At 52.5% G+C, this 25980-nt stretch overlaps 2 protein-coding genes and 1 long non-coding RNA gene across 8 annotated transcripts in view; 2 read left to right on the forward strand and 1 right to left on the reverse strand.

Moving 5' to 3' along the window:
* Positions 1 to 666: 666 nt before the first annotated feature.
* TPBGL (trophoblast glycoprotein like) lies at positions 667 to 3827 on the forward strand. The gene has a single exon (XM_040258858.1). The coding sequence runs from the start codon at positions 1096 to 1098 to the stop codon at positions 2263 to 2265; it is 1170 nt and encodes a 389-aa protein (XP_040114792.1). The 5' UTR covers positions 667 to 1095; the 3' UTR covers positions 2266 to 3827.
* A 10135-nt stretch (positions 3828 to 13962) lies between these two features.
* Positions 13963 to 15040, forward strand: LOC120876797. Its single transcript, XR_005724205.1, has 2 exons — positions 13963 to 14136; positions 14168 to 15040. It is a non-coding gene; the product is annotated as an uncharacterized LOC120876797 (long non-coding RNA).
* A 2730-nt stretch (positions 15041 to 17770) lies between these two features.
* ARRB1 (arrestin beta 1) overlaps positions 17771 to 25980 on the reverse strand; it is a 73967-nt gene continuing 65757 nt past the window's right edge. For 3 of the 6 annotated variants that reach the window (XM_040258845.1, XM_040258846.1, XM_040258843.1), the window contains exons 12-16: positions 25815 to 25898; positions 24589 to 24612; positions 22340 to 22410; positions 21495 to 21546; positions 17771 to 20180 (exon numbers count right to left, since the gene is read on the reverse strand). In XM_040258845.1, the coding sequence (XP_040114779.1) occupies positions 20069 to 20180; positions 21495 to 21546; positions 22340 to 22410; positions 24589 to 24612; positions 25815 to 25898 (343 nt within the window). In that variant the 3' untranslated portion in view covers positions 17771 to 20068. The remainder of the gene's footprint in view (positions 20181 to 21494; positions 21547 to 22339; positions 22411 to 24588; positions 24613 to 25814; positions 25899 to 25980) is intronic. The other 3 variants (XM_040258847.1, XM_040258849.1, XM_040258844.1) reach the window with 1 other exon arrangement.

Below are 25980 nucleotides of genomic sequence, written 5' to 3' on the forward strand. Positions count from 1 at the left end.
GATGTCATCCAACAACCCTAAGGTCCTGAGACCCAGGACAATCAAGCAGGGGTCCAAGGTGCTGGGGCAAGGATGGGGGCAGCAAAGAGCTTAATCACCACACCCACCGGGTCCCAGGGCCTAGGAGAGTGCTTGGGGGAGGAGTCCAGCCTGGTGGAGAAAACCAGATGGAAGAAATCCTGGCGGAGCAGCCAGTGACTTGGGGGGAGGAGGGGTGGAAGGAAGAGGGGGGTTGTCTTGACTTCCTCGGGTAGATGGGGTGGGGTGGAAAAGATGGAGGTCTCCCGGAACGTGCAGGGATGCTGACAGAGCCAGACCAGACGTAACTGGGGTCGCAGAAGAGGGGGCTGAGGCTGGGGATTTTCCTCTCCTAGCACGCCCTCTCCTTGATCACAGGAATTAGGAAGCAGCTGAAAAACGAGGAACTTTCCCAGCTGACCCCTCATCCCTGCCTGCACTTGGAGGAGGAACTCTAAAATCCTGCCCCTAAATTCTCCCTTGGAGATGCTGACCCACCTGCCAGCTCTCCCCAGCCCGGCCCCGCCCCGCCCCACACGTGCCTGAGAGGTAAGAGAAAGGAGCCAGCTTAAACGCGGAGGGTGGGGGAGATGAGAGGGAACTAAGTCAGAACCTCGGAGAGTCAAACTTCACAGCAGTCCGGGAGCCGAAAGGTGCGGGGGGGGGACAAGAGCAGCAGCCCACAGCCCTGGTTCTCGGGAGCCTTCCACCCCGCCTCTCCGCTAGGAGGGCGCGGAGACACCGCTGGGGGCGGAGGAGGCGGCTGGGAGGCGGGGAGGGGGGAGGCAAACCCTGCCCACTCGGCTCCGAGCCCAGAGCGGCCGCGGAAGTCGGAGGCCGGTGCGCAGGGCTAAGAGGGCACCGGGGGCGGGGGGCTCCTCTCCCTGCCTGTCCCCTCTCGCCCCAACCAGGAAAGTGAAGGTTCCTCGGACTCTAGAGTCAGCGGACGGAAGGACCACGACCGCCGGGCGCTCCGGGTCAAGGACTTGCCCCACCCGCCCCCCTCCCCGCCCCCAAGGCGCTCCGAACTCACTGGTGAGCGCCGCGACCCGGGCGCTGGATGTGGGGGCAGCTGCGATGGCCCCGCGCGCGGGACAGCCGGAGCACAGGGGCCCGCTGCTGCCGGGGCTGCTGCTCGTGGCGGCGGCGCTGAGCCGACCCGCCGCGCCCTGTCCCTTCCAGTGCTACTGCTTCGGCGGCCCCAAGCTGATGTTGCGCTGCGCGTCCGGCGCCGAGCTCCGGCAGCCGCCGCGGGACGTGCCGCCCGACGCGCGCAACCTCACCATCGTGGGCGCCAACCTGACGGTGCTGCGCGCGGCCGCCTTCGCAGGCGGGGACGCGGACGGGGAGGAGGCGGCGGAGGGCGGCGTGCGCCTTCCGCACCTGACCGCCCTGCGCCTCACGCACAACAACATCGAGGTGGTGGAGGACGGCGCCTTCGACGGGCTACCCAGCCTGACGGCGCTCGACCTGAGCCACAACCCGCTGCGCACCCTGGGCGGCGGCGCCTTCCGCGGGCTGCCCGCGCTGCGCTCGCTGCAGCTCAACCACGCGCTGGCGCGGGGCGGCCCCGCACTGCTGGCCGCGCTGGACGCCGCGCTCGCTCCGCTCGACGAGCTGCGCCTCCTGGGTCTGGCGGGCAACGCGCTTAGCCGCCCGCCGCCCGCCGCTCTGCGCCGGCCGCGCCTGGAGCAGCTGGATGTGCACCTCAACGCGCTGGCCGGCCTGGACCCCGACGAGCTGCGGGCGCTAGAACGCGATGGCGGCCTCCCCGCTCCGCGCTTGCTGCTCGCGGACAACCCCCTGCGCTGCGGCTGCGCCGCGCGCCCCCTGCTGGCCTGGCTGCGCAACGCCACGGAGCGCGTACCCGACGCGCGGCGCCTGCGCTGCGCCGCCCCTCGGGCGCTGCACAACCGGCCTTTCCTGGACCTGGAAGAGGCGCAGCTGCGCTGCGCCGACGGCGATGCCGACGGTCGCGGGGATGAAGTGGAAGTCGCCGGCCCCGAGTTGGAAGCCTCCTACGTCTTCTTCGGGCTGGTTCTGGCGCTCATCGGCCTCATCTTCCTTATGGTGCTCTACCTAAACCGCCGCGGCATCCAGCGCTGGATGCGCAACTTGCGCGAGGCGTGCCGGGACCAGATGGAGGGCTACCACTACCGCTACGAGCAGGACGCCGACCCGCGCCGCGCGCCGGCCCCGGCCGCGCCCGCCGGCTCTCGCGCCACTTCCCCAGGTTCGGGCCTCTGAGCTTCGCCTGTTCTGACTTGGGGACTGCCCCTGCCAGCTGATCACCTTAGTGAGGCCACCTCGCCCGAGACCGTGGGTGTGGGACACCCGCGAGCTTGAGGCTTTGAGACCTGCCCCTCCCCTGAGACCTTTGGATTATGGCATCTCCCCCACCCAGAGGCCTGGAGCTGTACCCCTTCTCCCCAGCTTCTGAGAGCTGTCACCATCGAAGACCCAGAGACACCCTCTTCTGATTCCAGAACCGCCCCCCCATCCACTCATCCCAGGCTCTGAAAGCCCTCCGGAACCACCCGAAGCCCCCTCCCCCTTTCAGGACTCACTCGGAGACCCTGTCCTTCTATCCCAAGGCCCTGAGACTGCTTCCACCACCCTGTGCATTGAACCCAGACCTCTCAGCAGGAAACACCCCCCTAAACTACACTCCAGCTTGCAGCCCTCAGCTCCCTTCTAGTGCTCAGGGGCCCTCACATCCCATTCTAGTCTCAGAATCAGAGCACCCCCTTCAGGAGGTTTTTGTGGACTTTGAGCCTTTTTTCTTTTACCCGCTCATCCTGCATACAGACCTACATCTGGGGGCTCTGAGGGCTGGGCACCCTCCCCCAATCTGAAGATGTATTTCATACCACTCACCACCCCAGCTCTAGCTCAAGCCCCTCCTTGGCCCAGGCTTGGCACTCAGCTCCTAACTCTACCATCACAGGGACAAGGACACCTCGTTAAACCCTTAGTGTGGAGCCGATCCTCAGCGTTTCCCACTTTGGGTTCTCATACCCCAATACTCAGTCCTTGTTCCCAATTTGAGACTCTCACCTCTTTACCCCGATCTGAGTTTCATCCCTTTACCCAAGTTTTGGGCTCTCAGTTCTCTCTATACCCATCGCTTGCACTCAGTACCCACACCTGCCACTCACTGGGTCAGGTCCAGTGAGGACTCCATCCCTGGGAGATGCCCACCCCCCTTTCCTCTTAGGATGAGCTCTCTAGCCTGCAAAACAGGCAGGTGCCAAGCACCGCCCCCTCCCCCAACCATGCTAGCAGATCCTCATGAGAGATCCTGGAGGAGAGAGTCCTGGGGGTGCAAAGCAGATGGGCTGGCCTTAGAACCAGGGTCAGCTGACCTTTGTGCCCACAGAGAGGGGTGGAAGAGGAGGCTCTGAAGGGCTGGGAGCTGTTGGCCACGTCCTCTTTCCCACCCATGTGACTCTTCTCCCCTGAAGTTTCCTTGCTGCCACCTCGCCATCCTTGGGCACCCCCTGCCCCGTACGACTTCTGGAAGAGGAAGGGGGCCTCTCCTCCTATCTCAGGCACAAGCCCTCCTGTCCAGGGTCAGAGCCTCAGCGCCCCGCCTTCTGCATGATCCCAAAGCACAATTGGTGAGTGGGAGGGGGCTGCCTCTCCCTGACTCCCACCCCTAGGTCAAGCAGAATGGCTGGCCTGTGCTGCCTCTGCACACAGGAAGTCACCCTCCTCCAACATATTGGCTTGAGGCCCTTCCCCCCCTAGAAATCTGGATCTCCTTTGGGCAGTTTTCTATAAAGTCTGCAATAACCTCAGATACTCTGCTCTTGGAAGTGGTGCCATGTCATTTTTGCTGACCTTGTTCACTGAAGGGGGGGAGGGGACACTCAGAGCATTTTGAACCTTCCTGAGATGAAGCAGTGACTCTTGATGTCTTTTCTCAGACTGGGGGCTGGGGGGAAGTGGGCTCTGACAGCACATCGTAGGATTCGGGCTAGACATACGGAGGGACTTCCCATTGGGATGGCATGGCTCTCCAAACCAGTTTTGCTTTTCATCCTGAGGTAGAGTTATCCACAGCCAGGGTGGGACCCTATGCTTCCTCTTCATTCTCTTACCCTTTGACTCCTCAACACTCGGTGGAATGGGGGGTCATGGGGGTGATGTCGTTAGACTGACAAATTAACTAGCATCAGATGAGTCTGTCAAGGGAGGAAGTCCAGCTACAGAGAATCAGAAGCAGTTGATTCAGGCAGGAAAGAGGAGGATGTGTGATCTGCTGCTTTGGCATCATCTCCTTTGTTGAATTGGGCTTCCCTGGTGGCTCAGACGGTAAAGAATCAGCCTGCAATGCGGGAGACCTAGGTTTGATCCCTGGGTTGGACAGATACCTTGGAGGAGGGCATGGCAACCCATTCCAGTATTCTTGCCAGTGGAGCGTGGCAGGCTACAGTCCATGGAGTCTCAAAGAGTCGGACACGACTGAGCGACTAAGCACAGCACTTCTGTTGAATTACTTGATCCTCCCTTATGTCCTGTGTCATGCCATGCTCTCCTGGCTACAGGGCTAAGACCTGCACCTTAGGTATATGAGAGGCTGAGGGGAGGCAGCCTAGCAGTGTGTGTGTGTGTGTGTGTGTGTGTGTGTGTGTGTGTGTGTGTGTAAAATAGCCCCTTGAGATATGTGGACGAGAAGATAGGTGGGTTCTAGGCCAGTGGGATTAGGGCAAGAGGCTGTCTCCTCCTCAAGGTCCCCAGGCTGGATTATTTTACATTCAGGGTCTCAGAACCCTGGAACTGCATGGCGAATGTCTAGAATTCTGGCATTTTAGAATCTTGAAGTTATAGAATAGGTGTCTTCTAAACATTGAAAGGGACCTCCAAGGTGATGTGGGAAACCTGGTAAACTGTGTCAGCAAGGAGCACCCTCTCTCTGGGAAGAGCCCAATCCCTCCCTTCCACTTTAGGGCCAGAGAAAGCAGCCTGGGACTCCTTGACAGTCCCAGCTTTGCCGAGAGGCCAGGACCACTCCTCACCCCAGCTGGCTTTTCACCAAGCGAAAAGAGTCATGAGTCTCCTTATATTCTCCCAGGAAATTTCCTACCCCTCTTCTCAGTCATTCCTCTTGAGAAAGGGTTAAATTCTTTTGAAGCATTTCCATCCATCTGTCAGTGGCCTTCAAAGAATGCTCTGCCGGTCCCGCAGGACAAAATAGTAATGGGTTTCTAACAAGGTTAGAGAACTATGTCTCTAACAGGTCACCCCCACCCTCAGTTCCAAAGACATGTCCTCTGGCACTGTAACCTAAGACTGCAGTTAAGTCCTGGCATATAAAACATGCTACTAGCTGTGGCTCACTGTCAGCAAAAATCTTGGAGGGTTTTAGATGAGAGCTGATGCTAAGCTAAATATCAAATCAATAGTTGTAGAAAATCAACAAATTGAGTACCTAAGTTATGCCAGTTGACATTTAACCTTAGTGTCATTCACTGATTCCCATTAATTGTTGTCTCTGAGCTGCTTCCCTTCTTGCAGTCTTGCACTGGCCTTGGGCTTTATGGGACAATCAGCAGGTCCCCAGGGGCCCCACCTCTTCTGCAGATCCAGCCATTTGCTAACTCTCTACTGAATACAACTTTGCCAGTCCTAGAAAAGCTAATGACCCAGGGGAGAAATTATATTCAATCAAATTCTAGAGAAACGAAGTCACAGGAAACTGTGTGCTCAGAGTAGAGGCCCCTGTACCCAGCCTAAGGAAATTTCTTAAAGTCACATTTGAACAGGGTTTTGAAGGATGAAGAGGAGTTTACTGAACAAAGATCAAAAGAATCAGCTTCTGCAAGGGTGTGGAGGCAGGCAGATCTATTAGTCTGAGAATTCAAAAAAAAAAAGTTTATGGCTGGGATAGATAGGAAGATGTTTGTGGGTAAGATGGCTCTGCGTTCCCCTCACTCTCCACTGTACTAGAGGGACTTCCGCCCTCAGAGGAGAACTCAAGGAAGCAGGGAGATGTGTTCTGTGGGCCAAGAGAACTGCATGCTTCTCTCGCTTGTTCCTTCAGTCTTTTTGTGCCCATCCTTTTTGTGGCAAGCCTCATGCTAAGCACAGGAGACAGAGGAATCAGCTAAGCTGTGTCCACAGGAGGCCAGACGGGCATGGGGGTAAGGGAAGGGGAGGAAAAGGTGAGATGGAGGGGTCTGGCTGGTTCTCCCCTGACACCCTGATACACCCCCTCACTGCAGACCCTCTCAGCAGCACCAAGGACCCCCCGAATGGCCAGCCTTCCCCTCTAATCAGATGCTGTGAATGCTGCTGGAAGTTTGAGGTAGGCAGGGGACTACAGGGCCCAAGTGCTGGGAGTAAGCTCCATCCAGGATGTGCCCTTAAAGAGCAGGTAGGGCAAAGCCTTCCCTGGTGGTCCAGTGCCTAAGATTCCGTGCTCCCGACGCAGGGGACTGGGATTCCAGCCCTGGTCAGGGAACTAGATCCCACTAGTTCTGCAACTAAAACTCAGCACAGCCAAATAATTTTTTTTTAAAGAGCAGGTAGGATAGAGAGCAGGTAGAAAGGGAGAAAAAAGATGTGTGACTGTCAGAAATGTGAGAGACATGAGGCGGCTCTGAGGCAAGAAACCCGTCAGACTTCCTGGGGTTCGGTGACCCTGTAAAACCTGAAATTTCCTCTCAAAAACAGAGGAGAGCCACGATCACCATCTCCTTGAGAAGACATTTACTTCTGCGCCCCCATTCCTACCCAGGCCCCTCAGTTCTGGGATGAGGGCCCAGCTGGAGTCCAGAGGGCTGGGGTTCAGTCTGAGCTCAGCATGGTTTGCCATGTCATCTGGTTCCCTGGTCTGTCAGAAACACAGGTTAGGCCCCATTGTGTGCTTGGGTGCTGGGGATTCAGCAGGGAACACCTAAGAGCCGGCTTTTACCTATTTGGTTTGTTCCACCCCTGACCGTGGACACCCCCTGCCCTTCCCTGGCTCCAGGTTCCTTCTGTCCAGACTGGGGCTGGACCTGTGACCTCCAGAGGCACTGTCTGCTCTCACTGAGGCCCAGCTCCTTCTTCATTAAGTCTGCCTGGCAGACTCATGGCCCTAATTTATGGGCATGACCTTTCCCGGACTGGGAGAGGTGACCGGGGCAGTTATTATTCCTGTGGTAATGCACTTGGCTGCCTTCAGAGTCCCCTTCTTGGCTCCCTCACCCCTCTCTTGCCGCCTCTACCCTCTTCCTTCAGCACTGCTTCGTGTGACTTGCTCCGGGGTGGCCGCTCCTAACCCTTCTGTATACTGATGGGGAAGTTGACGCTCAGTGAGTGCAGAAGCCCATCCAGGTCACACCAGGTGTTAGGAGCAGAGCAGATCCACAGCTCCGGATGTCCCCTGGGGTCTTCCCTTGCCCTGCTCTGGGTCTGAGTACCTGGCAGGGCTTCCCAAACTCCTGACTCTATATCTATATCTGTGCCTCTGTGGTCATTGCTTCCTGTGGCCAGGCCTGTGGTGACCTGGAGATAAAAAGCCAACAAAGAAGGGGCGGGGAGCTCTCTTTAACCTCTATCAGCAGCTTCCTGCAGGCCTCAGAAACCCCCTCCAGCCCCCTACCAGCAGAAACCCTCCTGAGGGCTCCCTCTCAAAAGAAGGGACATCTCTTCCCATCTCTGAGAGGAAAAGGGGGTTTGCTCTGGACCCCTAGGCTCCGAGGTCCCCCTGCCTGAAAATCATCCTTTCTGAGCCTCTCATCTCTGCTAGCACCTGCTGAGATGGGCCACATCCTGTGCTTAGTAAAGATGGGGTCACTGGGATAGTGGAGGCAAGGGGGCGTAAGTCCTAACTAAGGTGACTGTCCAAACTAGGAAATCTTGGAGAGCACAAGGGACCTCTATTAATAATTATGCTGGGACAAGAAGAAGTTAGGACAGTATCAGGCTGCTGGCCCTGGATTCCAGTGGCTAAGACCTGGAGGGGTAAAGAAAAAGTGCTAGACTGCCAGTCTGCAGCACCGGACTCACTCCCTGTCCTTGACCCTGTCCTCGACCCTGTCCTCCAGCCATGCTAGACGACTTCTTGAATGCCATTCTCCAGCCATACCAGGCTACTCCGATTTTTAGTACAAGAATCCAGCTATTCCAGGCCCCCCACGACTTTCCTCGCACAGTACCCTCTCCCCAGGATCCTTACCCCCAACAGAGAGCAGCAGGACGTTTCAAGAGTCACCTCTGCTTTCCTGACCTGTCTTCCTCCTGTCGACAGACCCCCAGACCTCCGTGTGGGCTGATTTGCTTTCTGGCCCATTGTCTGCACCAGACTATACGCCCCTGCCCCAGGGGCTGGGCTCAGTTCCCTTTTGGATGCCTGACCCTGCAATGCGTGAGCACTGCCTCTGCCCCACAGAAATCCGAAGCACAGAGGAAAAGCCATTACATGGGGCTCGTGGCCTCCCTCTGCTGCGTGTCAGATGTCCACACCCTCTAACTCCCACAACCTCTCACCTCATTGAACTGGGGCTGCAGTTACAGAAGATGCCTGTGTGGCCAGCTCCTTGTTACTAGTCAATAAAGTGAGAAAACAGAAAACGGGGCTTTAGAATATATATGTAAAACATAATTTAGCTTTAGTTTCTAGGCTTTGACTTTTTAATGCGATTATCGCTTTCTGGTCCTCCGTTTGGGATTCTTGTCGAGGCGTCCTATCTGGGCAACATCTGCCTCTGGCTCTGGCTTGGTTCCTTGACCCAGGGAGCAACAGTGACATCTATTGGCCGATTTGTGTAAGAGCCGAACCAGTTTTAAGAAATGTTTTCCATACATGTGCCATCTGCTGGTGGACATGGGAATGTGCCTTCTTTCATTTAGTAAAATCTTGCCTGGAGAATCCCAGGGACGGGGGAGCCTGGTGGGCACAGAGGCGGACACGACTGCAGCGACTTTGCAGCAGCAACAGTTCAGCAAGTATTTTATAAAGTACCTACTATGTGCCAAGCACTATGTTCGACAGAAGCTAGGAGTTTTTCTAGGCACTTTACATATATTACCCCATTTTAGCCTGATGACAGTTCTGTGAAGTAGGTAGTATTTGTTTTTGGCTGTGCCAGCTTTCTCTAGCTGCGGGGAGAGGGGCTGCTCTTTGTGCCAGTGTGTGGCTCCTCATCGCGGTGGCCTCTCTTGTTGCAGAGCACAGGCTCTACGCCCTCCGGCTTCAGCAGTCGCGGCATGTGGGCTTGGTCGTCCTGCAGGATGGAATCCTCCATACCAGGGACTGAACTATGTCTCCTGCGTTGGCAGACTGCTTCTTAACCACTAGACCACCAGGGACGTCCCTATGAAGTAATTATTATTATTCCTACTTCACAAATGAAAAAACTATGGCAACTGAAGGAGAATTTGCTAAAGGTCACAGTGCTAATAGGGGTCAAGGTAGGCTAAGAACTCAGAGCCCATGTGCTTGGACCATAAACAAGTAAATAAACAAGACACTTTTTATGAGGAAAATAGAGTGATGTAGGTGTGATGGGCAAGGGTGTCCTTTGAATGGGGTAGTCAGGCAGGCTTCTCTGAGAAGGTGTCTTACTTACTCTGAAGAACGGGAAGGAAGGAGCTCTGCAAAGAGCCTGGGAAAGATGAATCCAGGCAGGAGAAACCGCGTGCAAAGGTGCTGAGACTGAATATTAAATATTGAGTGGGAAGCCGGTTCTGGCCATTCTACCCCTAAATACCTCGCCAATCAGTTCTTCCCTACCTGGTCACAGCCTCTGCATCTCTAAGCCAGATCCCTTTCCCAGCTTCCTCCCTGATCCCTCTGCCTCTGGCCTTCCCCTCTGGTCCATCCTCTGCAATACAGCCAAAGTGATCCTAAAAATGCATAAATCTGATCCATCACACTGTCCTGCTTAAAACCTGTCCCACTACCTTCTGGATAAAACAAACAAACAAGCCCTTTGGGCTAATTATCTGTAACCTTCCTCTCCATGGCTATGTTTGGTCCCATCTCCCGTTAGCTCTTCTGGTTCCCTTCATTCCAGCCACATCGAAGTCCTTACAATTCCCTGAAGGTCTGTTTTTCTCACCCCTGAGGCTTTCCATGTGCCACCTCTTCTATTTGGAATGCCTGTAGCTTCTCCTCACTTGCTTAACTGCTTCTCATCCTTCAAAAGTCAGTTGAAGGAATTCCTTCTCTAGGAAGCTTGCCTTATTTCCTACCCTACCCACCCCTCCTTAGTGCTCCATGGCATGACATGAGTGCGTGTCAGCCCCCATGCCCAATATCCCTCAACATCAAGTCCAAACCTTTGTCGTCATGCCTTATATTCTGGTGAATTTGTGAGCTCCTTGAAGGAAAGGATTATCTTACTTATCTTTCTGTCTTCAGGATCCAGCATTAGCCCCAGCAAATGGTACAAGCCCTATAAATATTGTTTGTAGTTTGTGAGCTATAAATTGTTTACTTTTTTTTTTTGCTTTTTATTGAGATACATATTTGCATAGAGTAAAAATACACTCTTTTCTGGCACACAGTTGATTTGACAATCAAGATATGAAACAGTTCCATCACCCTCCAAAGTACTTCCTGCTGCCCCTATGTAGCCAACCCTTCAGATCAACTCCAGCCACTGGCTACTAGTGGTCTGTTTTCCATCCCCATAGTTTTGCCTTTTCCAGAATGTCATATAAATAGATGCATATATATTTGTCCTTTTAAGTCTACCTTCTTTCATTAGCGTGACGCTTTTGAGACTCATCCTTATTGTATGTATCACTCATTTGTTCAATTTTATTGCTGAGTAGTATTCCATTGTGTGACTATACAATAGTTTATCCATTCTCACTAGCTTGAGCATTTGGGATGTTTTAAGCTATGTGTACATCCATTATTTACGTTCACATACAGGTTTTTGCAGGGACAGAACTTCTTATTTGGGGAGTGGAACTTCTAAGTCTTACAATAAGTATCTTTAATAGTGGTAAAGAACCTGCATGCCAATGCAGAATGCCTAACAGTCACAGGTTCAATTCCTGGGTTGGGAGGAGGAAATGGCAATCTACTCCAGTATTCTTGCCTGGAGAATCCCATAGAAAGAGGAGCCTGGCGGGCGGCAGTCCATTAGGTCGCAGAGTTCGACACAACTGAAGCAACTTAGCACACAAGCAGACTTATAAGATTATAACTGCCAAATTGTTCTCCAAAGCATCTGTACCATTCTGTATCCTTACCAGCAGCGTTCCAGTTCCTTCACAGCCTCACCAGCTCTATTTATGGGAAAGAACAATTAGATAGCCTTTGCACCTTTTTGGAAAATCAGTTGCTATGTGCTGGCCTATTTCTGGATTCTGGAGTTCATTTCATTGATGTGTCTGTTTTTTTCACCAGAACCACCCTGTATTAATTACTGTAGCTTCACAGTTAAGTCTTGAGATCAAGCAGTAAACAACTCCAATTGTCCTTCCTTTTAAAAATTGCCTGGCTAGTCTATTTCCTTTATTTTTCCGTATAAATTTTAGGATTACCTTGTCTATATCTGTAAAAAAGATCCTGCAGAGATCTTGGATTGCACTGAATCTATAGTCAGTTTGGAAAGAATTGCTACCCTTAACAATATTGAGTTTTCTAATCCATGAACATAGTATCAATCTGTTAGTATCATAGTACTAACATAGTACCATAGTACCAATCAACATAGAACATAGCCTCAATCTGTTTCCGTCTTCTTCCTTTCATCAATATTTGCTGGTTTAGAGATGTACACAGAGACTGTGCACATATTTTGCTATACTTACACCTAAGTATTTCCATTTTGGTGCTATTGTAGGTGGTATTATCTTTTTATTTGGCATCGTCTTTTAAATTTCAAGATCCAGTTGTTTAATGTTACTATACAGAAGTACAATTGATTTTTGTATATTGAGCATGAATCCTCATTGAGGGCTTCCCAGGCAGTGCAGTGGTAAAGAATTTGCCTGCCAATGCAGGAGACTCAAGAGACGTGGGTTCGATCCTTGGGTTGGGAAGATCCCCTGGAAGAGGGAATAGCAATCTATTCAAGTATTCTTGCCTGGGAAACCCCATGGATAGATGACTCTGGTGGGCTGTAGTCCAGGGGGTTGCAAAGAGTCAAACACGACTGAGCTACTGAGTACAGCACGTCCTCATTGAACATTCATCCTCTTTTTCTAGTTCTTTGTATGTTGAGTAATTTCAGATTGTATCCTGGATTCTGTGAATGTTATATGGTGTAGACTCTGGGTTAATGTTGGGTTTTGTTGTTGCTGTTGTTTTAAGAAGAAATCAACTGATTTAGTTTCAGACTCAAAGTTGTGTCTCACCTTCTATTGGTGGTGGTTCTAATTTCAACACAAATCCACAAAAGAAAAGAGAAATAAAAGGGAAATTTAAACCATGCAGATTACTTTTCTACAGTTTTGCTCCTCTGGACCACCTGCCTGCTTTTGTCTGATTTTCAGAGTCATTAGGTAGTTGTGTTTTGTATTTTTGTCCAGAATTTTTATATAATCGGTAGGAGAGACAGGTTCTAGTGGACTTTATCTCGATCAGAATTTGAAACACCTATGCTGAAATTTTTAAAAAGCTAAAAGAAATGAAGTCTCAAAATACCATGAAGACAGTGACAGAAGGAGAAAAGCTCAAAACTAAAGAAACAGTAGTAAACCCCTCTCTCATGTTTAGACTCCTGTTCGGGTGTCAGGACTCCTAAATGGTGGTACCCAGGCCAATAGGATTATTTCTGTTTTTTTCGATGAGAGATTTAAAGAGCTGGTCATTTGTCTATTTGGTCTCAGGTCTAATCCCCTGATTTTCCCCTGTTCTATATTGCAAGGCATTGATCATTGCAGGCTCAATTCTGTGAATACTAGCTTCTAATTAAGAGTCTGCCAATAGAAGTGCAGGAGAGAAGAAACCAGAGTATTTCTCCCACTCTCTCTGCTTTGGAAGCATCTCTCCGCCCCCACCCCCACCCCCCACCCCCCAAGGAACAGAGGTTTTTCTTCTATGGTCTGGATTCACCAGATACCCTGTCCCTCCACATCCCTGCTGGGCTTCCCTGGTCCTTGGCTCAGTACCACCACCTCCTCTCCCTGTCCTTCCACCCTACAGGTGGTAGTCATTTCCTGTTGTACCTGGGTTGCCCTTTTCAATTCTTGCAACATTTTTAGAACCAGTTTCTTTGTAAATACTGGCAGAGGATTTGTTTATCTGGACTTGGACTGACAGTCCATGAGGGAGGGCAGAATCAAAGCTCTAGTGCCTGTCTCCTGACTCACCTGTCAGTGTGTTTCCACCACCCTTCTCTAGCTGGAAGAGAGAGTCAGAGGAAATAGACCAGCTTCTGGCCAACCAGGAGGACAATGCACTGATCTAAACTACACATTATTTTACAGGAGTGTAAAAAAAAAAGTTGTTTCACATATATGACCAATTTCCTAGAATTATCATCTTGTAATCCAGCAGCACCTTCCTTCCGTATGAATACAGTATCCTGTCATTTAGGACTCTGAATCTTCCTCACCCGTACCACCACTCCTCCAGGAGTTCTTTTGAAACAGGCAGTGGGTAAGTCATGCAAAACCCAAGTGACTTTGGGGAGATCCAACAGAGCAGAAGAGACCTCAATGAGAACCAGGCTGGGACTGGGGCAGGACTCCAGCTGAAGAGGTCAGCAATGCCAAAGAGAAGATGGGATGGCTTTATCCTAGGAGCAAAGCAGGAGTCACGGGATCCAGTGGTGTCTGAGACGGGTCAACTCACCAGGCCCTAAGGCTACTACATGGCAGTGAGGGGAGGAGAAGCCGTGAGGAGCCCGGTTGGAGTTGGAGCCAACACGTCACCCAGCCAGTCCAGGGCAGCCTGACAGCATTTTCTGGTCTATGTCCTGCCGTGGGCTTATGAGACAGAAATAAAAGCACAGTCGGCATCTGTCACAAAAGACCTTTAATGGCCTCCTAGTTATGGTTCTTTTGTTCATTTGTCCTGTTAAGACTTGATAAACTGTAATAACTTATCTGACATAATAAGGAATGCCACAGGTACAACAGATGAAACTGGAAGGTGGCCCAGGAATAAGGGTATCACAAAAGAATCACTTAACAGAATGACCACAGACCTGGAGACCAGTCTCAGTCACTTGTCACTCCCCACGCCCCGGCTGAGCGCCGGCTCCCACTGGGAAGGAAGAGGCAGCCCCCTCCCCCAGCAACTGTGGCTAGACCCCAACACTGAGCAGAAATGCTCCAGGAAGATGGTCATCCTACACGGATCCCAAGTGCTCTTGGATCTGCAGAGCAGGCCATGATGCATCCTGAGTTTGTGAGTCCCCCTTCATACCCACCTCTCCCATGACCCTTGCAGTAATCCCTTTGAGGCAGGCAAAGCCTGACACTATCTCCACCTTAAACAAGGGGGAACTGACGTCAGGACCTCAAGGGCACACTTGGACTGAACACAGAATAGCACTTGGCACTTTTCCTCCCATGCCACGTGGCTTGCTGTGTCCTAAGTCTCACATTTTCACCTGGGATTCCCTGGGTGGCGGCCAGGCAGGATTCTGTGCCAAGGGCCGGTCCAGGTCGCCCCAAAGTGCCCACCTCTCAGTCAGCCCTGGTGAGGGACCTGGGCAGAGGAGCAGGCCAGCAAGAAGAGAATTTGGGGGATGGCAGGTGGGGGGACCTGCCTGTAGCCCACACACTCAGTTGATTGTAAATGTGGGAACAGAATCCTATTAGAATTGCTTCAGGGAGATTTGCTGCTTAAAGGGCATCTGGAGGAATCCTGCCTCCATAGGAGGGACTTTGGTCATAAAGTCATCCCATCCCTCAGCATTTGTTTTTTGAAATCTGGACTTTCCTCCACCTGGCTGTATATTAAAGAGGAACCCAACTCTATTTTCTCTTCCTATCACACTGCTCCTCTGTCATCTCATGGGCCCAGGTCAGGAAAGTCAGGTGTCACACTGGGGCACAGACACAAGTCCTGGGGTGGGGCTGGGCCTTTTTGCTTCATTCACAGTCCCCCACACTGCCTGGGCCAATATCAGGGACAAGACCCATCCTCACAGCACCAGGCCCCCGCCCAAGTCAAACCCAGGCCAGAGTTTCAGTGGAGATGAGCTACAAAACCATCAAATGTTTGTGTGTTTTTTACGTGTGTGTACGTGTATGTGTGTGTGTGTGAATAAGCAAATGTTTGGGCCTGGGTCTGTGATGCAAGTTCCAATACGAAGATACTTTGTATTGGAATGCTAGGGCCATTCCAATGTGAAAAGCAAGAATGGAACCTGTGCTTGCTGGTCTAGGATCAAACCTCAGAATGGTGGTTTGAAGGTTTTTTTTCAAGAGAAGTTTGAAGGTGAAACCTTGATAGGCAAGACAGATAAAAGAAGAGTTGTTCTGGTGGAAGTAGGAATGAGGGGGTGGGGAGGGCTGGAGACATAGCCTTTGCCTCCACCCCATCTTCCCACCTTAGCAGCCCCTGACAGAGCTCTGTGGAATACAGGGGTTCCACAGCACTTGGTTAGAAAACAAGTGCTTCAGAGTCTATGGATCATGGGTCCCGGGGACCTGTGCTTTGACTTCCCTTTTGGGGTGAAGAGTTGGAAGAGAGTGATGGGTGGTGGAGAGGGAGGATGCTCCCCCTTCAATGGGCCTCTGCCTGGAGCCACTGTGCAGTGAGCCTGCAGGGGAGTGGTAGAGGTGGGGATCCTGCTCCACAGTTAGGCCATTTCAGCCTGGAAGGAGGACAAGTGGTGGAGGTGCCTGGGCCAGGAAAACAAATTGCCAGGCCCAAGGCAGGCTTATGCGTGAGGGTGGGGAGAGTCTGTTTTGGTCCGTGTTGACTTTAAAAACATCAGAACGATTATAGGCCTATGTCCAAGGGACCCTAGGAGAGTTCAAGACTGGGGCCTAATGCCTTCCTCCAGGATGGGTGGAGGATGCTCAGTCCCCAGTCGCTGGCAGGAGGGAAGCTGCCTCTGTGGGCTGCTGAAACCACCAGGGATGAGCCAGCTGGGACTCAGATCTCAGAGTTAAGAGGCCTGGGCTTTCCTCGAGCCCAAATCCCTCCCATGTGTCACCAAGAAGTGACAGTTGGCAGCTCTGGTTGATCCTGGAGGGGGCCTGACCCTTTGAAGGGGCAGGCAATATCTATTCCACCTCACCCTTGGGGTTCTTCAGCAGGGTAGTGGGGGGTTCAGCCCCGCTAGGCCTGGGGGCTGGAGGCTCTTCCTAACCTGGGATCAGATCCAAGCCCTCCTGGCCTCTGACACCAAGATGCACCCAGCTCCCCAATCACTGACACTATCCATGTCTCTCTGTTTTGGTTGCTGCGATCACAGCCTGGGGAGGCAGGCATTCCTGAACAGTGTCTGAATTTCCTTCTCAGCTAGGTCATCAAAGCCAAACTGGCCTCCTTTCATTCTGGCTGACCTCTGCCTAAGTGAGACGGGAGCAACAAATGGAGGGGGTGGTTGGGAGGGCTCAACTGGCAGCCCACTTCTTGTGTGACCCTGGGCTGTTCCTGTGCAGTGGCAAGCCACAGCCTGAGCAGCCATTTGCAGATTACAGAGCTGATTTTCATCTCCTTTGGGCCTCACAAGTCCCTTGAGTTGGGTGAGAAAGAAACGACTGTCCCATTTTACAGTTACAGAAACCAAGCCCAGGGGGTTGAATGAGACATTCAAGGCTCCTCAGCTGCATAGCAACAGCCAGTGGGGAGAGGCATCATGGACTTCTGGGCCAGGGTACTCTTCACTGCACCATGTGGGACCAGCTTGTCAGTAATCCCCCAGCTGAACCAAGACCCAAGTGAGCTCACCTTGCCGGTCTGGGCTCTGAGACCCAGGAGGCCGGTGGGGTCCAGCCAAAGAACTCAGTCCTTATCTTCACAAGGACTGCACTCCTCTCTTGGTTGGGAAGGTGAGGAAGTCCAGCTGGCTCTCTGCCTGTAGACTTTCACCCAGGCCATACTCTTCCTTCCTGCCCAGACTGCTATCTACATGCCACCCACTGTAAAATCTCAGTGTGGACAGATGTGGTCAGCAAGGGCACAAATGTGTGGACAGAGAGAGCCAGGACTATGGGCTGGTGCCTGGAGCCGAGTGGGGCTCCCCACCCCGTTTCACTCCAGGGGTTCACCAGGACAGGCTGACTCCAGATGGAGAGGGGCCCTGCAGAGAAGGGGCTGCAGGATTGGGTGGGGTATGGAGCCAACCAGAGGCTTGGAAAGATAATCTGGGCCTTTCTCCGGAAGAAGCCTGAGTGTTCACTGTGCTGCTATGCATGGGTATGCAGGAGGGCACTCAGCTCAGGGACATGTGGGGCTGAACTCCAGCCTGTGACCACTTGGGAAGCTGTGCATTCCTAAGTGGGTTGAATCCACCTGGAAGAGGATACTGTTTCTAACTCACATCAAGGCACTGTACGGGCTAGCAGCAACCATGGAGCCCTGAAGGCAATGGCCCCTTATTACTTCCCCTGTAACTCTCCCTTGACCACTTTCTGAGGACAGGGGCTGGGACTGACCCAACTCTGTGTCTCCAGTGCTTAGCACCAAGTGGAGAAGTTGTCAACCAAGCACGGTTAAGCCAAATGAACTTGACCACTGCTCTTCTGTAGTCCTGGGCCCAAAGAGGAAATAAAAGGTTAAATAGGCCCATGATGCTTTTGCAGCTGGAAAATTTCAGTTCAGCACTGTGATAAACTCTAAATGGTCAGTGTGATTTTGAGGTGGAAGGAGATTAAGAAACCAGCCTGACAAAGCTTTTGTGTGACTGTGCTAGGGACATGGAGAGAGGTCTATTTGTAGGTAAGTGATCACCACAAATCCTAAAGGTCTTGTACCAGCCCCAAAGGTTCCAGAAGACAACCCTGAAGAGCGTATGCTTGCCACACCTTGTTCCAACAGTTCATTAACTCTCCAGTTGCCCAATGAGGTACAAACTGTCCAGCAAGCTCTGGGAGGGACTGGATGCAGCTGGGACCCTAGAATTGACTAGGGGAGTACGACTGTCCCAAGCTGACTTGTTTCTGACCTGGAGTGGGGGTCCCTGGAATGAGATTCAGCAGGGAAGGGCTGGGGTGCAGAGCCAGGCATATGAACTGGGTAATTTCACCATGGAAAATGGTTGCAAAGTCCATCCCAGGAGGGGCTGAACTGAAGAGCTGAGATCCAACTTGTATAATAAAACGTGGCTATCTCCCTTTTCACAAGTATGGGAGACCGACAGAAAGGAGGAAGAGATCCCCTTGCCCTGCTAATCAATACATCTGCTTGGGTATGAGGCAAACTTTAGGACATCCAAAGAGGGTGTGAAGTAGTACAGTGTCTATCGTAAGCTCTCTTCCCCTCCCCCAGCCACACCTCAGCAAATACAAGCAAATACAAATACCTTCTGTAATACTTGGTCCCTAGGGGCAAGCGGCTCATGCTAACTACAGCCACAGCTTGACATCAGGCAACCCCCCACCCTGGCCCAGCCCAGGGACCTTAGAAGGGCCCTTCTTTGGCCTGGAGTGGGTGTAGGGTGGTGGTGCTAGGTGCCCTCTATTGCCCCACCACCCCTCAGGTTCAGTGAATCCTCACTGGTGGCAGACAGACCAGAATCAGTGGTTCTGGCTCCACCCACCAGACCAGAAACTCTAATGTTCACAAATTCTTGGAAGCAGAGCTGGGAAGGCCCTTTGTGATCATCTGCTCGAACCCCTTGGTTTTCTAGGTGAAGTACTGAGGCCCAGAGATGGAAAGGAACTTGCCCAGTCACACAGCAGTGAGCATCAAAGGTCACAGAAAAACAGATAACTTTTAACACTTTCTGCCTCATCATCTGCCTGCCCTGTTGCCCTGGAAGTATGCTCCATGTTCTAATCACACCAACATCAGCCCATGGATACTGCACACCCATGACAGTGGGAACCAGTGTGTGTGTGTGTGTGAGTGTGTGTGTATTGGTGGGGGGTGGTCATCAGCTCCCCAAGGAAACAAAGGAGTCCCCCTTCCATTTAGGTAAGGACAACTCAGTGGACCTTGCCACCTTCTAAGGAAGGACCCCCTTTGACTGTGGGCACAGTGGTCTCAGGGGCTCTCTTCCAGTCCAGCCCTGGAGACCTGCAAGGGCAGGAAGACATTGATGGCCTCAGTCGTTCTGGCCCTTCAGCCTTGCTTCCCACCAGATCGCTGATCCCTCTTAAGGAAGGGAGCTGGGCAGACTCTCATCTTCTCACCCCACCCCCGTCTCAGAGTCACCCTTCAGGACACCTCCTCAAGACCTTGGTGCTTTCCGAAGGCCCCTCCCTTCTCTCTGTCGCACTCTGTGCATATGTGTGGATGACACACACGCAAGGGACAGGCAGCTACGATATTACATCCTGATGATACTGAAATAGACTTGGCCTACTTCACATGACTTGCCTTAGACTAGATAACTGCTGGTAAGAAAGTCAGCCCAACTGCTTTGCTCCATTCCTGGGGTCTACAAACCTTCACCAAGGTCACTGTCAGTCACAGAGGGACGGGGGCAGGGACGAGGGAGGAATAAGACAGGTGTTTGGTGGGTCCAAACTTCGAGCAAAACTGTGTGGAAAATCTATCCATGGGCCTGTCCCCTCCCAGCCAGAGGAGGGTGGCCTTCAAAGCGGTCACATTTTAGCTGCCAGAACTGTATTCATCACCCGGGACAGTGGCCACATCCTCTCACGTGTCTTGAGCCCCCATCCCCACCCTGCCAAGCCCTTGTGCCCCATCTTCCCCTTTCTGCTCCCCATCCCGAGTCAAATTCTAAGGCCAGAGCCATGCTGGCCTGTCTGGGGGTCAACAGGAAAAGAGGGGGGATGGAGAAGTGATGCAGTGAGAGGGTGAGGTGTTGCCTGTGGCCCAGTTGGCATGGTGATGGGGGCCAATCCTGAGGCCAGGGGTTCGCCACCGTGACCTGGAAGACTGCTGGGCCCCCTGGTAGAAACTGGAAGAACAAAGGGGAGGGGGAGCCAGGACAGGAAGAAGACGAACAAGCAACCTAGTGCATGAGAGTGACCTGGAGCTGCCCAGAGGGAGGGCGGCCCCAGTCTATCTGTCGTTGAGCCGCGGAGAGCTGGTACCATCCTCCTCTTCCTCCTTGTCATCCTTCATGCCTTTTAGTCTCTGGCGGGCAAAGTCCTCAAACACAATGTCGTCATCGCTGGTGGGAAAGACAAGGAAAACAGGCATGTTTGCAGGGCAGGGAGAGGAGGCTTATCCAGAGGGGTCGGAGGGCCTGCACAGCCCAGCAGGACCCAGAGGCCGGCCTCTGGGACTAGTCTTGGATAGAAAGGCATGCCAGGCCAGCACATCTGGATGCCCATCAATGACAGTGGGACTAGCCAGCTGCAGAAAGACCAGAGGGAGGCATGAGTTTGCTAAGGGCTGGAAATCGACCCAGCTCTTGAGAAGCTGGGGTTCAGGCACACATCAAATTGTGGGTGGGGGCAGGGAGTGAGGCAGGGTTAGGGCCAGAGAAGGAACTTATTTCCACAAAGAGGCCAGGCCGACAGCAGTTTCACAGCATATTCTGAGTCCCCCAAGAACAGGCCCCCACCCAAAGAACTGCTCTCCAGAAGCATTCCCGTTTTCTGAGAAAACCCCAAAGGCCCTTTCTCCAGGGAAATGTCAGCTCACATTCTACCCTGGGGGATCTTGGATACACAGGGTCTGTGGGAGATGGGGTGGGGGCTAGGCAAAGCCCAATAGGGGTGGGGAGCGGAAAAAATGAGTGGAGAAAGAGGGTGCCTGAGAGGGGTTCCAGGGCTAAGGGCTGCCTCTAAGAAGAGTGAGCTCCCTTCTACTAATAAAACATGTCCACATGGGCCTACTCTCCAGGCCCCAGCCCCACAGAATTCAACCAACTGCACGGGGTATCCTCCATGGGGTGACTTAAGACCCGACACATCTCTTGGAGGACAAAGGAAGCATAGATTTGGAGCTGGAGGAAGAAAGCTGCTTGGACCTGGACGTGGATCATGTTTGCCCAGGTCCTCCCCTCTGGTCACTGTCCTGTGAGGTGACAGCCTTTGACCACAGGGCCATCCATACTGGTCCTCGCGAGTCAGAAACAAGAAGATCCCCAGAACCTTCCCCACCCCACAGCCTGATTCCACTGGCTGGACACCAGCCAAGTAGGAGGGTCCCAGCCCAGGGCCACAAACCAGCCCTGTGACAGCCGAGCAGGTGCTGTGGATGGACGAACGGACTGACGGACTGACGGACTGACGGACGTGCAAGGACGAGGGAGGAAGACAGACCCCACCAAGGCAGGAGGAAGAGGAACAGGCACCGAGGGTCCTTCAAGTCACATGCAGGCAAGCGGGTTGCTGAAGAGGCGAGCAGAGGCAGCTCTCAGCAGACGGGTTAGACCGCTGCTCCTCGGGGTTAATTAGCATAAATGCATATAACCAGGTAGCCCCGCCCACCTCCCAAGGCCCGCCCCGCTCATGTCTGCAGGCAGGGTTCTGCTTACTTGGTGTCAAGTTCTATGAGATTGGTATCTACTGGCGTCTCGTGCTCTGGAACTAAACACAGGGCAGATGACCGCCCATGGGTTACTGGCGAGTGAGTTAGGGGGCAGGTGGGCACAGGTCCTCACCCTGGGACAACTAAGCTAAGGTACGGGAGGGAAAGGAAAAAGTGGGAGTGAGGAAGCCAGGGCTGGTCCCTGGTCTCAGAAACACCTCAAATCAGCTTAAATGCAGGGAGGAGGGTCCAGGGAGAGCCAAGGAGGGCCAGGGAGCAGCACCAGGGGAACAGAAAAATCTCTGGACCCTGCTCTTTTTGGCATGTCTCCAACACAACTTAGATTCATCTGTTGCATGCCTGACTTACTAACTCTAATATAACTATTTACTCACATTTTCACATCTCTGAACTTGCGGTTTGTTTTACAGTCATTGGCATTTCATAGTTTAATTATGGGGACATTTTTCTTTCTTTGTAGTACGTGCTACAGTGTCTCTTTTGACTGAAACAGTCTTAGGTTTAATGAAATATGACCAATGTGGTATCACTTGGAAATATCACCGGGATGGTGTGCCCAGATAGCATCCTATCCATGCAGACCCTTCAACTGTGCCTGGATGCGAGACAAGGGCTCCTGACATGGCCCTTCCCACCACCCTCACCACCCCCAGCCCAGAGAACAGAGCCAGACCTTTCTGTCTACCGGGGAGTCAGATGCAAATAGGAGTGTGGGCCTCACAAAAGATCCTGTGAACTGGGGAAGAGGGGTGACCCTGGGCTGAAGGCTGACTCAGTGAGAGGTGGGGTGACAGGGAAACCCTGTCCCAGGAACCCACAGATTCTGCTTACCTTCCCGATGTGGGGGTTCCTCTTTGGGCTTGGGGTGCATTAGGGTGAAAGGCAGTTCCACGGCCACATCGCTGAAAGAGACCCAGACAGGTTGAGCCTTGAGCCCAATCCCAGACTCAATGCCCCATCAGTCTGAGGACTGGGAAAGGTTTTGTGATCAGAGGAGGTAGCTCTGGACCAAGTGGCAGGAAATCGGGCCCCAAGCCCCAGTCCCACCACTCTCTGAGCATCAGCCTATCTGGGATACCTCTTCTGGCTCCTGAAAGAAATGGAAACTTCCCCTTTCCCGAGAAGGCTCCTTGAATTCCCATGAGCTGGGAGGTGGCACGGGGCAGTGAGCATGCTTACCGGGTGGCTCCAAAGGGGCCCCAAGATCCTGCGGACCTCCAATGGTCACAGCCCAGCCTCCCCTGCCACTGTCCTTCCCAACTTCCTGATTGAAACTCCTCCCACCCTCACTCTCCTATCTCTCAACATCTCCAGGGGGGTCCTATGAAAGTGCCCCCTGCAACCTAGATGATGCACTGCTGAGGGCAGTTTAATCAAATTCAAGCTGGATGGGACCCAGGTCTCAGCTGTCTACACAGAGTTGTCTACACTGCGCTCAGAGCCTTGAAGCCCTATGGGGGTGGAAGGGTGGAAGAGGTGGTGCTACTGACTAGTGCTTCTGACCAGGCTTCTCTGCCCTTGGCCCTGATTGACAGAATAACAACAAGAACAGATACTGACAGGGTGCTGACTTTACACCAAGCAGTACTCTAGAGTCACTCTTTTTAATCTTCACAACAACCCTACTATTATAACCCAATGTACAGATTGGGAAACTGAGACCAAGGAGAAAACATATCTTGTCCAAGGCTCTACAGCTATTAAAAGAAACTGACAGGCTGAGGATTCTGACTCCCTAATTCGTACCCTTAACCCTGTGTGATAACAACTCAGAACTGAGAAGGTGATTCCACCCACCCTCTCTCTCCACTCTGGACAAAAGCAGCCTGGAAAGCTCCTCTACTCTGCAGGGGAGTGTCACCCTACGAGGCCCTGTCAACCTTGAGCACCTCCAGGCACATCACCTTACTGACTTTGCTGCCAGGGCCGGGTTGAGGGAAGGATGGGGCAGGGGATGAAGTGGTCAGGGGAACCAACTATGCAACCAGAAAGGGATGTTCCCCTAGCCCCTCTATTCACTGAGGAGCAGTTTACATCTTTAAGTCTCACTGAGCTCACCTAGAAAACAGTGCTAACTCTACTCACCCTCTAGAACCACTTCCAGGAGGTAATGTAGGTAAAAGGCTTGGTTAAACTGTGAAGCTTGTGCCTGCCAGAATCATGACTTCCCCTCAACAGGGACATGGAGGTTTCATAAAGCTATTGAAACAATGTGGCTTTTTTGTTTGACTTTGGTTTTGTCTTTTGCTTTTTTTTTTTTTTTTTTTTTGCTTCCATAGAGGACAGCTTCTTCAGTTCACTTGGAAAAGTGAGCTATCAGAATGGAAGCTGGTGGAAGACTGAGACCGCCATTTGGAATATGGATGGAAGAATGTGGACCTTAACCTTCCTTCCACCAGGTGACAAGCAATCATGGGCAGGCAGTGTCTGATTCTTCTCTGGGACCTCAGGCTCCCTCAGAAGGCTAGGCTCAAATCTGGGTTCAAGAACTCCTTCCTGAATTAGATTGAATCAAGTTGAATTGAATTAATGTCACATCTCCTAACGGAATAAGGTTTCTTGGGATGAGCAATATTAGCTTCCTGGGACAGGAGGAAGCAAAGCCACTGGGTTTGGGGCACATGAATCTGTGGAAAATGCATGCGGATCCAGCTGGTTCCAAGGAATCTTGTCTACAGAAGCAGAGCTCCTCAGGACTTCTTAGCAACACTCAGCCAGCAGTTAGTTCTCATTCATGTAGAAGGGTTTGAAAGCCACGAAGCCTGAGTTTATCCAAAACATCCTGTAAAACAGACTGACTGGGGGCCACTCCCAGATCACCGAAGCCCACTTTGCTGTCTGCAAAGGTCCTTGTCACTTGGGTGGGATGGAAGAGCAGGGCAAGGTTTGAAAGGAGAAACCGCACCTCCCCAGCCCCTCCGGAGACAGTCCTAGTCCCCACACGTGCCTGAGCCTGGCAATCAAAAAACTGAGTGCTAAGAGTCCTTCCTACCCAGGGCCTGTGGCTCTGGACAGTCAGGACAATGCTCTCTGGGCCCTTCAGGAAGGTGGGTTGATCAGGTTGAAGGGAGGGGCTTTACCTGGATGCAAGATCTCCCAACAGGCTGGGTGGGTCAGAGGAGGCGGAAGAAGTGGTCAGGAGAGAGTTCAGAGAGGAAGAAAACAGAAAGCAAGTTCATTCACCACACTTTGGGGTAGATTAGACCCAGGGACACACTCCACCCACCCCAGGTATAACCGCTCATCAGGGATATACAGAAGTGGTGTGAGCCCTGCCAGGGGGACTGAAACCAGGCCCGGTTCAGCCAAACTGCCTGCGAGGGCAGCCCCAGGGTCCTCATCTGTAAAGGAGACACACAAGAGCTGCCGGCTCTGGGGAAGCTGGGGCTATCCAATGGCAGAAGGAAGTACTTTAGGATGCCCTGAGGATGCCTCAAGAAGGAGCCTGAGGCACAAGACCCCAGGGTCTTGCAAAAGTCAGAGGACACAGGATTTGAGATCTACAATTCTGAGATGTCCTGTAATACATGGCCAGTATTATACACCACCACCACAGGAGGCATTATTCTAAAAATAAAGGAGACTTGATGTCTAATGCTACTAGCTTTCCAATCTTTTCAAAGAAATTTATGAATTAAAAAGAATCCCTCTGACAAATTAGAAATCCTAATTCTAGATTGATAACAACCTATTGGCTCAGTATATGAGGAAAAGTGCGAGTTCTTTCTGGGCTTCCACCCGACTCTGCTCTGGATCAAGGAATATGTTTAGTTTACTGTCGTTACCCCAGCACCCAGCCTGTGACCTGAGTTAGAGAAGGAGATTTCGGGAAATGTGTGGGGAACTGTTTTGGCTTCTGTTTCCCTGTCTGTAAAATGGGACAGTCAGAGCACCCTCAATCCAGCTCTGGGATTCTGAGCTCCTTGAGCCACTTCCCCAGCAGATCAGCCTGGGCATAAGTGGAGGTATGGTGGGTGCTGTGCCCTGAGATGTGATGAGGGGCACAGCACCCCACGGCACAGACTCTTAGGAAGTTCCCGCCACCTCCCATGTGCCCAGACCAGGGACAGGGAAGAGGAGGAGGAGGAGGTAAAGGAGGAGGAAGAAGAAAAGGGGGAGAGGAGAAAGAGGAGAGGAAAAGAGAGGGGCTGAAAGCCTCTGAAGCAGGAAGGGAAAAGGGTGGAGGAGAAGGAAGAGGAACAAGACAAGATCCAGCAAGTTGGCAGAATGGGGCACTGGGTGTGGCCGTCAGGGACCTTCCCGCCCACCCTTTGGGGTCTGGGCTGGGCTGGGCTGGAGCACTCACCCGCCACGAGACACCACCAGCTTCACCTTCACTTTGTAGGAAACAATGATGCCCAGGATCTCCCGGTTGGCTCCTTCCCTCAACCTGCAAGGCGACGTAGGGAAGCCGGTTCACGGGTCTTGTGAGACACGGCAGGATGGGGTGCGCCAGGCCAGCGCCGCAGGTC

The sequence above is a fragment of the Oryx dammah genome, unplaced genomic scaffold (genome assembly GCF_014754425.2).
Source record: "Oryx dammah isolate SB20612 unplaced genomic scaffold, SCBI_Odam_1.1 HiC_scaffold_17, whole genome shotgun sequence".
Taxonomy (NCBI): domain Eukaryota; kingdom Metazoa; phylum Chordata; class Mammalia; order Artiodactyla; family Bovidae; genus Oryx; species Oryx dammah.

Coding starts and splice junctions, on each gene's coding strand:
- TPBGL (XM_040258858.1), top strand. CDS start 1,096: ATGGCCCCGCGCGCGGGACAGCCGGAGCACAGGGGCCCGCTGCTGCCG.